Genomic DNA, 11376 nt, shown 5'->3' with positions numbered 1-11376 from the left:
TTTATTGTAATATTTTCATATTTACTCAAATACATCACGTGTATTTTGTTAAAAAAAATTATGTATTCTGATGTGGATGATATATTTGAGTGGATATCAAAATTATTACATTAATTCTGGCGCAAAAAACAGCGTGTGTTTAACAAAATTGTCGTGACAAGAGTTAAACGTGCAACTATTACAAAAGGTTAAGAACTAGGATGCCTATTAAAATTTCACATGGTGAAGTGTGTATTTTCAATATTTTACATGGAGGTTTGGTGCAATAAATTCTATTTTTATACAAGATTTAAAAAACATGAAACATGACAAAGCTCATGATTAAATGTCAAAACTTCATGACTTTAAGCAATTTAGAGTGACATTAAACGTGAAAATATGTTTTTATGTTTTGCTATAATTTTAATTATATCAAATCAATCAAAATGTTAATTAACGCATAAATATACAAATTTAAGAATAAAAGCATAAATCTTACAAATTTCTGAATATGTGTTGTAATTTGTTTCAATGCTTTTAGTGTTTTTGGTTAAAATTTTTGAAAATAAATATTTTTGGTCGTGTGTTTTGACTCTTTGTGATTTTAGTCCTCTATATTGTTTAATTTTAGTCTTGGCGTGCTATTTTTGTGTGTTTGAAAATTTTATTCATTTTTTGGATATGACATCAATATGTTCTTGACATGTGTGTGTTGTCACATCAGCACTTGCAATGAAAATTATTAAAATTATAAAAAAAAAAAAAAAGATAGAAAATTAACACTAGTGGTATTGGTAACATAACTCAAAATCATAAAGAATCACATACACTGGACCAACAATGCATGCATTTTCCAAAAAAATTATATACGTTAAATATTTATTATTTAAAATTTAAAAGTTAAATAATATTAAAATAAAATAAAATTTAACTTAAAACTAAATAAAAAAATAAAAGTTAACTTGAAATTTAATCATAAACTCACAATTTTTCATATTTTTTACGCTTCTTCCCGAAATGAAATCAAAAACAAAAACCGCAAATGTCTTAAAACAGCATATATATTATATAAAAAAATAAGTAAGTTAAAGCTAATCTAAAGAGAAAAAAATAGGAAAAGAATGAATTTTTTCAAAGTTAATGACGTACGAGTGATTAATATGAATTAAAAATTATATACTTGTTATTTTTAATATTATTTGAATTATCTAATTTTGGTGCAAATAGAACTATGTCCACGTGTAACGAACGTGTCTTCTTCTATGATTGATCAATTTCACTGAAATTATATTTTATTCTACACGACTTTTTGTCAAACTCATTGAATATGAGTTTCATATTTATTAATTTAGCAAACTAACAAACATGTTACTAATCGAATAACCAAATATTCTTGAATTTTTTTATTAGTTTTAATTTTGATAATTTGTTTAATTTGATATTTAAATCACAAAACATTATTATTAGAATTTAAGGTAGAAAAAAAACATGCTCATAAGGACTCAATCACACTAACTCATACGAAAAAACAATTATCAACATATTATAATAAAAACTTTATCATTAATTAAGCACATATATTGAAAAATTTCTAATTTATTAGACAAAAAGTTGTTCACAATTAATTACCATACTTAGTCTTTTGTACTTACACTATTTGTTTATTAAGATTTTCATCACAATTCTTATCTTAATCTTTAGATCTTAATTATGATATATATATTAGTTTCAACATAATTCTTAAATAATGATTCTATACATTTACTTTGACACTTAAATATAAATATTTTGAAATATATTGATTTTTTTTATCTATATTGTATGCTTGCAACACATATAATCATGAGTATAAAAGTTCAAGAAAAACTTGGATGAAATAAAAAACTATTCTTTATAAACCATCAAGGAACTACGCGAGTTTCTATTCAATTTTTTTAAAAAAATTAGTTATAGAAAAAAATTGATATGTTGTCAATGGTGGCGAAAAATGTGGAAGGACCAAATAACTTTTAAAATAAGGAGGAAGTAAAAAAGAGGAAGACATGATGCTTGAACAACGATCATATAAACAAAAGAAGAAGACAACGTGAAAAAAAAAAACTCAAATAAAGTTAATAATCAATATTAAATTCAACAATGAGAAAGAAACCACGATGTATGATAAAAGCATGGTTGAATTTGATCGAAGGAAGAAGAAACAAACCAATGAAAAGAAATGAATCCGGTGAAAATCAAGCATAAAAACATTGAAAATCATGGTTATTTGTGGTCATAGATAAATTATGTAAAATATTGTTATTGAATGAGAAATGAAATAAATTATATGTATGTATTCATTTGCAATATAGCAAAAATTATTTCTTTTAAAAAATCACGGTTATTCTTATTCTACCACGTTCGTTAACTAAATCAAAGTCGGTGGAATTCACACAAAAAATAAGAAATTAGATCGAGCAAAAAATCAACAAAACCCGCCGGATAAATGGACAATTACAAAGCCAACCGACGAAATCCAGCTGAATACTTGGGAAGAATTAAATCGGCTTCTACTGAACTAAGAACAACATAAGCAGTAATCATGTATAATTCTAGCTGGCTACGTATTTGCACTCAACAAGATAATAACATCAAATCAAGCAAGCCAATACCAATTCAATTGTTTGTTTGTTTGTTTCTTAGCTCGCATATAAATTCATTCACTCTTTATATTCTTGTCTTTGGTCTCGGAGCGATCATCACTCTCCACGTTGGATGTCTCCGAACTCCACTGGCCCTTGCTACTGCTATCCACACTCGCCACTGCTGAATTCTGCATACAACAACAATATATACGTGGTTGAAAATTCAATTTCCCCTGTTCGATATGTTTTTCTAATATATATAATTTTCAAAAAATTTTATTTGGGTCTACAAATAACAAGTTTGTAAATGACATATAATTTACCTGCGGGATGAAGGTTTGCCTAGGAGCCCTGGATCCTTGTGGCACGGTACTGGAAAAGTTGCGGATGGGGCGGACCGGATCTTGAAAACGGAAGACAAAGTTGCGGATGGGGCGGACCGGATCTTGAAAACGGAAGAAATCATCCGATGAGTGAATGTTGCTCGGTCCGGGCTCAAATTGCACATGGGTCGTCATGGTTGATGGTGCGAAATGTCCTACGTTTTCGCGATTATTTTGGGTCTCGTTTTCGGGTTGTATCCCGGAGATTTGAGCCGATTGGGGAGATGTGTCGGTTCGACCTAATTGAGGCATTGACCCGAATTTCCTTGGCTTGTGCTGTGACTTATTGAGGTCACCAAGCACATGAGGCGATCTCCTTTCCTCTGGAGTTTGCCAATTATTGTTTCGACATTTCTGCTCAAAATGAAAATTTTACAAGAAGATGTCAAGTCATCTAATATATATTGGAGAAATATTAATATACGTGAGTAGTTCATGCGTGCGCATATAAACTACTATGATGCTAGATTCAAATATCCAAAATTGATTTAAACATGTGATGTCTATACATGATACTACCCTTATGCTAATATCTCATCAATCAATCAATCAGTGCATAGATTAATGTATGCCGTATATTAGTATTACAGAATGTAGACATATATGTACAAGTACTAGTATATACAAAGAATTTAGCCCCCAAATATCAACAAATTAAGAGCGAGCACCTGGAGATGGCTTGCCACTTGCATTCTTGTGAGACCCGGCACATCCATAAGCTCGAGAATCTCCTTTGGAAAACATCCTATACACATTAACATATCAATTGAAACGAAAAGTTTGATACAACAATAAAGTTACTCGAATTAAATCCGACTACAGTACTTTCCATGTAAAAACACATGAAAACTTCAAATCTCAGCCTATGAATTCTTTCTTTTTTTTTAAAGTAAAAACGAAGAACGTCCAAAAAAAACTTACTCCCTTCACCAAGTTGTGCCACTGCATCCACAAACTTGGCGTGAAGCTCTTCCGTCCAGTCCGTGCAAACTTTCCTCTTGACCCCTTTGTTGCTATCATCATCTACATTAACCAAGTTATAAGTACCCTTACGATATCGTTGATCTTCATCGCCCGTTTGTCCTTTGATTTTTTCTTTGGCTTGACCTTGGCATCCGGGGTTATTATCATCCATCCCCGACCTTTTGTTGCGCTTATTCGCTGCTATTTCTTGAAATCTCTCTTCGTTTCTCCGTTTTTCTCTGTAAACATGTTGCCACAAACAACGTAGGATTTCCATTGTCGCAGGTTTCTTGATGAACATGAATGCCCCGTTCTCGAGTGCCCTCGTGGCCAGGTATGTATCGTCAACGGCCGACATGACTTCATGATCATGCATGTATTCATATGAACGTATATATATAAGATAACATCTCGTGCAAAATGCTAATTCAGTGCAATTTCTGTGCTAAAATATCACAATTTTAGCACCGAGTATATACAATGGCTATATTCAACTCATCTCATTCATAAAAGGAATATTATTAAATTATTATTATATTATTATATACTAATGTTATATTATTAAGTAAAATGATCAGAGAAATTATATATATAATATAAGAACTCACGTACAGATGAGAGGTAAATCCATGTTGACAGCATGATAGAGAAGCTCAAATGCTCGGAGGTCAGGTGAGTTCACATCCGCCATCAAAATGTCGAACTTGGCCTTTCCACTCCACAGCGCCGATATAGCACCAAATGCCAATCCCACTGCCGTTACTGAAACCCCACAAAATTATATATATATAGAAATTATTAGGGATGCTTATCGATTATATTGGTTTTGGACTGATCAGTTAGTGTTTTGAATAGCTTCTAGGAATCAATTCTCGTCGTTAACAAAATTTTACAAAATTTCAAATTTTTGTTAAGAAAAAGTTCCAAAAACTCTCCCAAACACCACTAGTATTCAATCGGATTGGGTTGACTGAAAATGGATCCGCAATTATTTTAATTCGGTCCGATTGAATCGATCTGATATATAGAAAAATATTCTTATATATATATATATTATATTTTTTTTATGTATATATGATGGGTTGAAAAAATAAACATTTGTTTTGCACAAATCCAATGAAAAACCATGCACATTTTTCTATATTTAAAATTTATATAAATAATGTTCAAATTATAATAATTAATTATTTACCTCTGCAGGAACACATTTCTAGCATATTTGTTGTGTTCATTAAGGACTGGGTATCATGATCCACAAGCAACACATGAATCTCTTGGCATGAACTCGATGGGATATTGTTCTTATATGCATCTGTGAACTGACTCTCCATCCCCTCTCGTCCTTTTGATGATTAATTAATTCTATATACAAATAAGAAAATTAAATGTAACATTGAATATATATTTAGTCACCAGTCATTAAATATATGGCCGCAACCATGCACATAAAAAAGAACAACAAAAATTAATACAACGAAGAAGAAATGACAAAGTACCAAATAAATTCAGATGCGGAAGGCAACTTTGGAACAATTCGCCAAGGATACAGTGATTTTTAAAAAGAAGACGACTGAAGTAGTGAAGGATCGTATTTATATTATGTTTCACACCGTTGTATATATTTACTTTTAATTTTAAATGCTCTAAATTCAAATATTTATATATATATATATATATATATATATATATATATATATATATATATATATAGAGTTTTGCTATCCTGCCCACCCACCGTGCCCATCTAATGTGCCCACCATGAGGTGGCACTCAACTATTGGACGCACAATTCATCACATCCAATAGTTGAGTGCCACCTCATGGTGGACACATTAGGTGGGCACGGTGAGTGGGCAGGATAGCAAAATTGTATATATATATATATATATATATATATATATATATATATATATATATATGTGTGTGTGTGTGTGTGTGTGTGTGTGTTTGGACCATTTTTAACATTCTAAAAATTATTGCAAATTTTATTTTAGATTGGTGATTTATCATATATATATGGCGGATTAATTAATGTTTTGTCTAATATTTTGTTATGAGAAATGCCTCACAAATACAATTTTTATGCATGTCATGACATGGGACGGGAAATCGATATTTACTAGATCGGTGTGTTAGAAAATATTAGACAAAATATTATAACAATATAAAACAAATTATTATAATATTAACATGAAAATAGGATTGATATTATTTGAATATTTCCAAAATAAAAAGAAATAAAAGGAAATATTACAATACATAGGAAGTTCTTGATTGCATTTATATAATATGATTTTTGAGTTATTGTTATATGATTACGTCAATTATTACAAAATCTATGACATTTGTCTCTCCAGATGTGAAATCATTAGTCTACAGTCAAATATCACAAGAGATTAGATCTATCAGAAATGATTTTATATTAAATGGAGTTTGAATCATCCAATGACTCAAAAATATTAATTTTGGATTCGAAATTTATTGTCGACTAGATGTATTCAAACAAACAACTAGTGTATTCGTTTCAAATTCATTGGTCCAAATACAACATGTTTTCCGTCTCAATTATATAGATTAATTTTTTAATCCCAAATATATAGTCTAATTTTTATATATAATAGCATTTTTTCCTTATTGTTACTAATAATATATCCACATAAACTAAATATTGAAAAATGTTCCATCATTTTTTTTGTGAACGTTGTTTCCAATGATTTTCCAAGAAAAACAATCTAACATATATATTTGAGACACGAGTAGTGATTAAAAATACATGTCAAAGTATTTATATTTTCTAGGGAAAAAAACAAACAAACAAACATATATAATTTCTTGACTTGCAAATAAAAAAATCGGCACTCATCAAATAATTATAATACTTACCAATTTTTTTGGGTAATAAATTTGCATTTCCATGCTAGATATATTACGTACATGTTATTGTCATCCAAATTTGGTTATCTCGGTTTATATTGTGCTAAATATGCTACTGATGAGTGATGATGGCTTCACCATAAACATTTTACTTTGGTTTGATAATAATAACTAAAAAAAATCGATACTGATCTGCAATATTATTACATATTTATCACATTAATGTGCATGAATATTGTTAAAATACAATAGATTAAACACTAAATTTCATCGATATTATGGCAATGCTTCCATATGCTTACAAAATGATTACTGATTTTTATCGACAAAGTTTTTAGTATACATAAAAAAAAAAAAATAGTTCTTTATCAACACAAGATGAACTTGTAAATGCATGCTCGGAGAAAAGTGATTAATAATTGACTTTTCTTTAAACTATTTTTAAAAAAATTAAAAATACCTTGAAAACCTTTTTGATTTTTCAAGCATTGATATGCATGCATGTAACATTTTTTTGAAAAAAATAAAATAAAACATAAACAATATTCAACATAAAATAAGCATTTTAAAAACATTTATAATCGATATTATCACCCATGTGACGTTGATTGATAAATAAATAACTAAATAAGAAATCAATAAAAATATATATTTAAATTAAAAAATTATTATAATTAAATCTCGAACAAGCTCGACCCGTTTTCAAAATTTTTAATCATGAGTATGATTACCCACTTAGCTATAATAGTAGGCTTCTTGGACCCACGTGAAGCTAAAGAAATTGGAAATATATTCCAAAACCAAATGCATAAAACAATTTAATTTAGAAATATATTCCAAAACCAAATGCATAAAACAATTTAATCTACTACTCCATTCTTCTCCCCTGTTTCTTCCTCGAGCTTCCCACCTGAAAAATGGAAGCTCTCCGCCAATATCTCCGCCACCTCCTTTCCTTCCACGTCTCTCTCGCCGCCACGATTTCCAAACACATCCTTCCCAAGATTCCGCGCTTCCCATTTGTCATCCCTGTAGTGGAAGCTATCATGTCCCTATATTTCCGATTCTTCTGCAACCTGGAGCAGTGCACCATCGACCTAGACGATCGCACCACCATGCATTTCTGGGCACCGGCGCACCGTAAATTCAACAAGCCCAACCTTCTGATGATCCACGGATACGGAGGAAACTCCAAATTTCAATTCGCTTATCAGGTACCCCATGCATTATACTTCTTTTTTTTTGGTTCAGATAGCTAGCTAGTAGATTTAATTAATTTGTTGGGTTTTGGTTTTCTTAAAGGTGGGTTCGCTGGCGGAATCATTCAATCTCTACATTCCAGACCTTCTGTTCTTCGGGAGATCCCACACGAACCGCGCGAATCGTACGGAGATTTTCCAGGCGGAGTGCGTGTGGGAGGGGCTGAGAGGAATGGGGGTGAACAAGTGCTCCATATACGCCATAAGCTACGGCGGGTATGTGGGATATCGAGTGGCTGAGATTCATCCGGAGATGGTGGAGAAGATGGTGATTGTGAGCAGTGGGGTCGGGTGTAACGAGGATCGGAAGTGGGAACAGCTGAAGAGCATTGGGCGAGATGTGGTGGATATGCTCTTACCGGGTGACCCGGATGGGGTCCGGTTGTTGATGGATCTTTCTATTCACAAGTTCAATCATTGCAAGTGGGCCCCGGATTTCGTGCTGCAGGAGTTTGTTGATGTGGGTGAGATTACTGCTTTGCATATATATTTTTCATTTGAATTGTCAATTGCACGCATTTGTTGTGTGACCTAAAAAGGCTTGCTTTTAAGGCACCATTGCCTTCTTGCCCTAGCTACTTATTGTCTTGCTTGGTACTAAATGAATTAAGTTGTCCATACATACCAAGAAATGCGGGAATATATGGGAATGAGGTTGATATATATGGTTGGGAAAGTAGATGGATATTTTGTTCGGCATGGTGTCGAACACAGTGGATACGAGTTGGGTTCGGGGTGGATAAGAGGTGGAAACTAAAACACCACTGGGTTTTTAGTCAAGGGATCACACATTGACGAATATTGAAGTATGTATATGATTGAATCTTGATGCACAGAAAAAATTCTACAATTGCTAGTGTCTAGAGTTCATATTATCCGAATTAGCTGACCAAACAGACTATGGCAGTGTTTGAGAGAGCTTTTTAAAAGCACTTCTCAGCTTTTCTGTTAACAAAAATTTGAAATTTTGTGAAATTTTGTTAACGAAAAGCTGAGAAGTGCTTCCTAGAAGAGCTCCCAAACACTATCTATATATAGAAACTTGGTAGTGACCGCCCTCCGAGCAAGAGTTGCGTGTACAACTTACAGATATCAACTCTTTGTTTCATTTTCTCTAGTTGATGGCTATGAGATAATTTAAGCTTAATTCACCTTTTGCACGTGCTCATTAAGAATTCCTAGCTCTGGTTGTACGTACGAGTTTGCGGAGAAGAAATTAAACTAGATATCGCCTTCATTTGCATGCTCATCTGACAAGATCAAGTCTTATGTGAAACAAGGTAATGTGCAACGAAAACAGGAGAGGGAAACAAGAGCTGGTGGAGCATTTGATAGAAAATAAAGCAGAATGCAATGTTCGATCCTTAACACAAGTAAGTAATTTATATTTCACCCTTACAAATACAAGTGATCACTCTGATATATATAGACGATATATCCCAAGCAATTTCTGCCGTAACATGTAATCTATTTAGGCATCGCCGCCTATATAATTCTCTTCTTGCTAACCGCCTATATAATTCGGATCGAAGGAAACATTGCTTGTTTGGGGTGACAAGGACAAAATTTTCCCGATAAGTTTTGCCCATGAGTTACAAAGGTAAATATTTTTCGCGGTTTGTGCTTCATTTGAAGTTGATAGGACATAATATGTATGCAATTGTTTTGAATGCAGAAACTTGGGTCCAAATGCAAAGTTGGAAATAATCCCGGATACAGGACATGCAGTGAATATCGATTCTCCTTATACTCTGAATGCTTTGATAAAAGGGTTTGTTTTGCCTTCCTCAAACAACAGAAATATTGTATCATAACTCATCAAGAAATGGAAAATGTCGTGTAAAATAGCTTGTTTTTGTACTCACAGTGAGCCACCCATGCACGTTTGTTTGCCGCAGTTTAGTGCACATCTCATCAAACTATCAATTGCCTCTCATGTATATTCATTATTCATCTTTTTACAATTTTGGTCCGCTATAAAATCATAATTGAGTTTTACAGTATATTCAATCCAGAGTTTTAATGACTTTTTAAAATGATAAAACTTTTGTGGAGTTATGGATTTTTTAGTTTGTGTTTTTTCTTTTTTCTTTTTTCTTTTTTGCAATTTTGGCAATATGTTTTGAAATTTTACTTATTTTTACATGAAAGTACTCATACTTAACACATTAACACTCAGCGTCGGTGTTATGTAAAAAAACTAATAATTTTTTTTAAAAAAAAATCAAATATAAATAAATAAAATTTTAAATCCGATTATATAACATGAAGATAAAATTTCAAAATCAAAAAAAAAAAAAAAAAAACTTAAATGACCAAATTTGTAATTTTTCCAAAATGTTATCCACAAAACCAGAACATGGCCCACGTTGGGTTAGGGTGGGCTCGAGTCCCACCTATTTTTATTTTTTACTTTTTGAAACAAATTAAATAGCTTTGAGTTTTTGTTCACAACCTCACCTTATTATAATTTTCTAATTTAGCCCCAATGGCTTCGACACCCTTTACACTAGGAGTGGAATAGGGTTGGGATCCGTCCCGTAAACCCCCTACCCAACTTCCGTCCCGAAAAAAATTGGAAATTTTTTTTCTCCCGATCCCGTACCCGAAACATTTCGGGACCCGACTATTCGGGATCCCGTCGGATAGGAAGAAAAAATCTCGATTTTTTTTTTCATATTCAAGATTTCATTCAAAAAATTAAAAAAAATGTGATTATTTTATTAAATATACTATATTTAGAAACTTATATTTATAAATAAAAATAAATATTCAACTTAAAACATATATTATTAAAATATTCCGGATAATGTTTCAAGATTTTGTTAAGGAAAAAAATGTATCGGATAATTATTAATAAAATGTTCGGATACAATTATTAAATAAATTTTGTTAAACAGATTGTCAAATTAATCTATTGAGTCTGGTTCTACATATTTGTTCTAATGAGATTATTATAAATGTGAATTAATTAAATTATTAATTTAATTTTTTAAAAAAATACACAAAAATAAAATGGAATTTCGTGATTTTAAAATTTGATCATTCCAACAATAAAAATTATTCGAATTAAGTTCACAATTAACTGTTATATGAGTTGAAACCTAAAAATATTTAGCTTATTATATTAATAAAGTTATTAATAAAATATATTATTATTTTATTTCGGAACGGGTCGAAAATCCCGTCGGGATAAGGTTTTATTCCCGATCCATCTTTCGATATTAATCGGGATGGAAAAAATCCCAAAAGTTCGGGTCGGAAAAATTTTGAGTTGGGATTTTTTCGGGACTGGAA

The 11376-nt window shown here is 31.5% G+C and overlaps 2 protein-coding genes across 2 annotated transcripts; one reads left to right on the top strand and one right to left on the bottom strand.

The window, feature by feature from the left end:
- Positions 1 to 2523: 2523 nt before the first annotated feature.
- On the bottom strand, positions 2524 to 5270 carry LOC140876482 (two-component response regulator ORR26-like). The gene is made up of 6 exons (XM_073280457.1): positions 5139 to 5270; positions 4559 to 4708; positions 3905 to 4306; positions 3652 to 3728; positions 2924 to 3337; positions 2524 to 2788 (listed from the first exon to the last, which is right to left on the bottom strand). Exons 1-6 carry the CDS (start codon positions 5176 to 5178, stop codon positions 2672 to 2674), a joined length of 1200 nt encoding a protein of 399 aa, XP_073136558.1. The 5' UTR covers positions 5179 to 5270; the 3' UTR covers positions 2524 to 2671.
- A 2412-nt stretch (positions 5271 to 7682) lies between these two features.
- Positions 7683 to 10057, top strand: LOC140875629 (uncharacterized). Its single transcript, XM_073279360.1, has 5 exons — positions 7683 to 8034; positions 8123 to 8539; positions 9360 to 9452; positions 9612 to 9679; positions 9755 to 10057. Exons 1-5 carry the CDS (start codon positions 7738 to 7740, stop codon positions 9891 to 9893), a joined length of 1014 nt encoding a protein of 337 aa, XP_073135461.1. The 5' UTR covers positions 7683 to 7737; the 3' UTR covers positions 9894 to 10057.
- Positions 10058 to 11376: the final 1319 nt, after the last annotated feature.

The sequence above is a fragment of the Henckelia pumila genome, chromosome 1 (genome assembly GCF_033568475.1).
Source record: "Henckelia pumila isolate YLH828 chromosome 1, ASM3356847v2, whole genome shotgun sequence".
NCBI classification, from domain to species: Eukaryota; Viridiplantae; Streptophyta; class Magnoliopsida; order Lamiales; family Gesneriaceae; genus Henckelia; species Henckelia pumila.
This window is presented reverse-complemented; position numbering and strand designations above follow the sequence as displayed.

What these genes read in the sequence shown, in the direction of transcription:
- LOC140876482 (XM_073280457.1), bottom strand. Translation starts at nt 5,178, where the DNA reads ATGAACACAACAAATATGCTAGAAATGTGTTCCTGCAGAG. An exon ending in AGAAATGTGTTCCTGCAGAG is followed by an intron (nt 4,709 to 5,138) that starts GTAAATAATTAA and finishes GTGGGGTTTCAG; the next exon opens with TAACGGCAGTGGGATTGGCA. An exon ending in CATGGATTTACCTCTCATCT is followed by an intron (nt 4,307 to 4,558) that starts GTACGTGAGTTC and finishes ATGATCATGAAG; the next exon opens with TCATGTCGGCCGTTGACGAT.
- LOC140875629 (XM_073279360.1), top strand. Translation starts at nt 7,738, where the DNA reads ATGGAAGCTCTCCGCCAATATCTCCGCCACCTCCTTTCCTTCCACGTC. An exon ending in AATTTCAATTCGCTTATCAG is followed by an intron (nt 8,035 to 8,122) that starts GTACCCCATGCA and finishes GTTTTCTTAAAG; the next exon opens with GTGGGTTCGCTGGCGGAATC. An exon ending in ATGTTCGATCCTTAACACAA is followed by an intron (nt 9,453 to 9,611) that starts GTAAGTAATTTA and finishes TTCGGATCGAAG; the next exon opens with GAAACATTGCTTGTTTGGGG.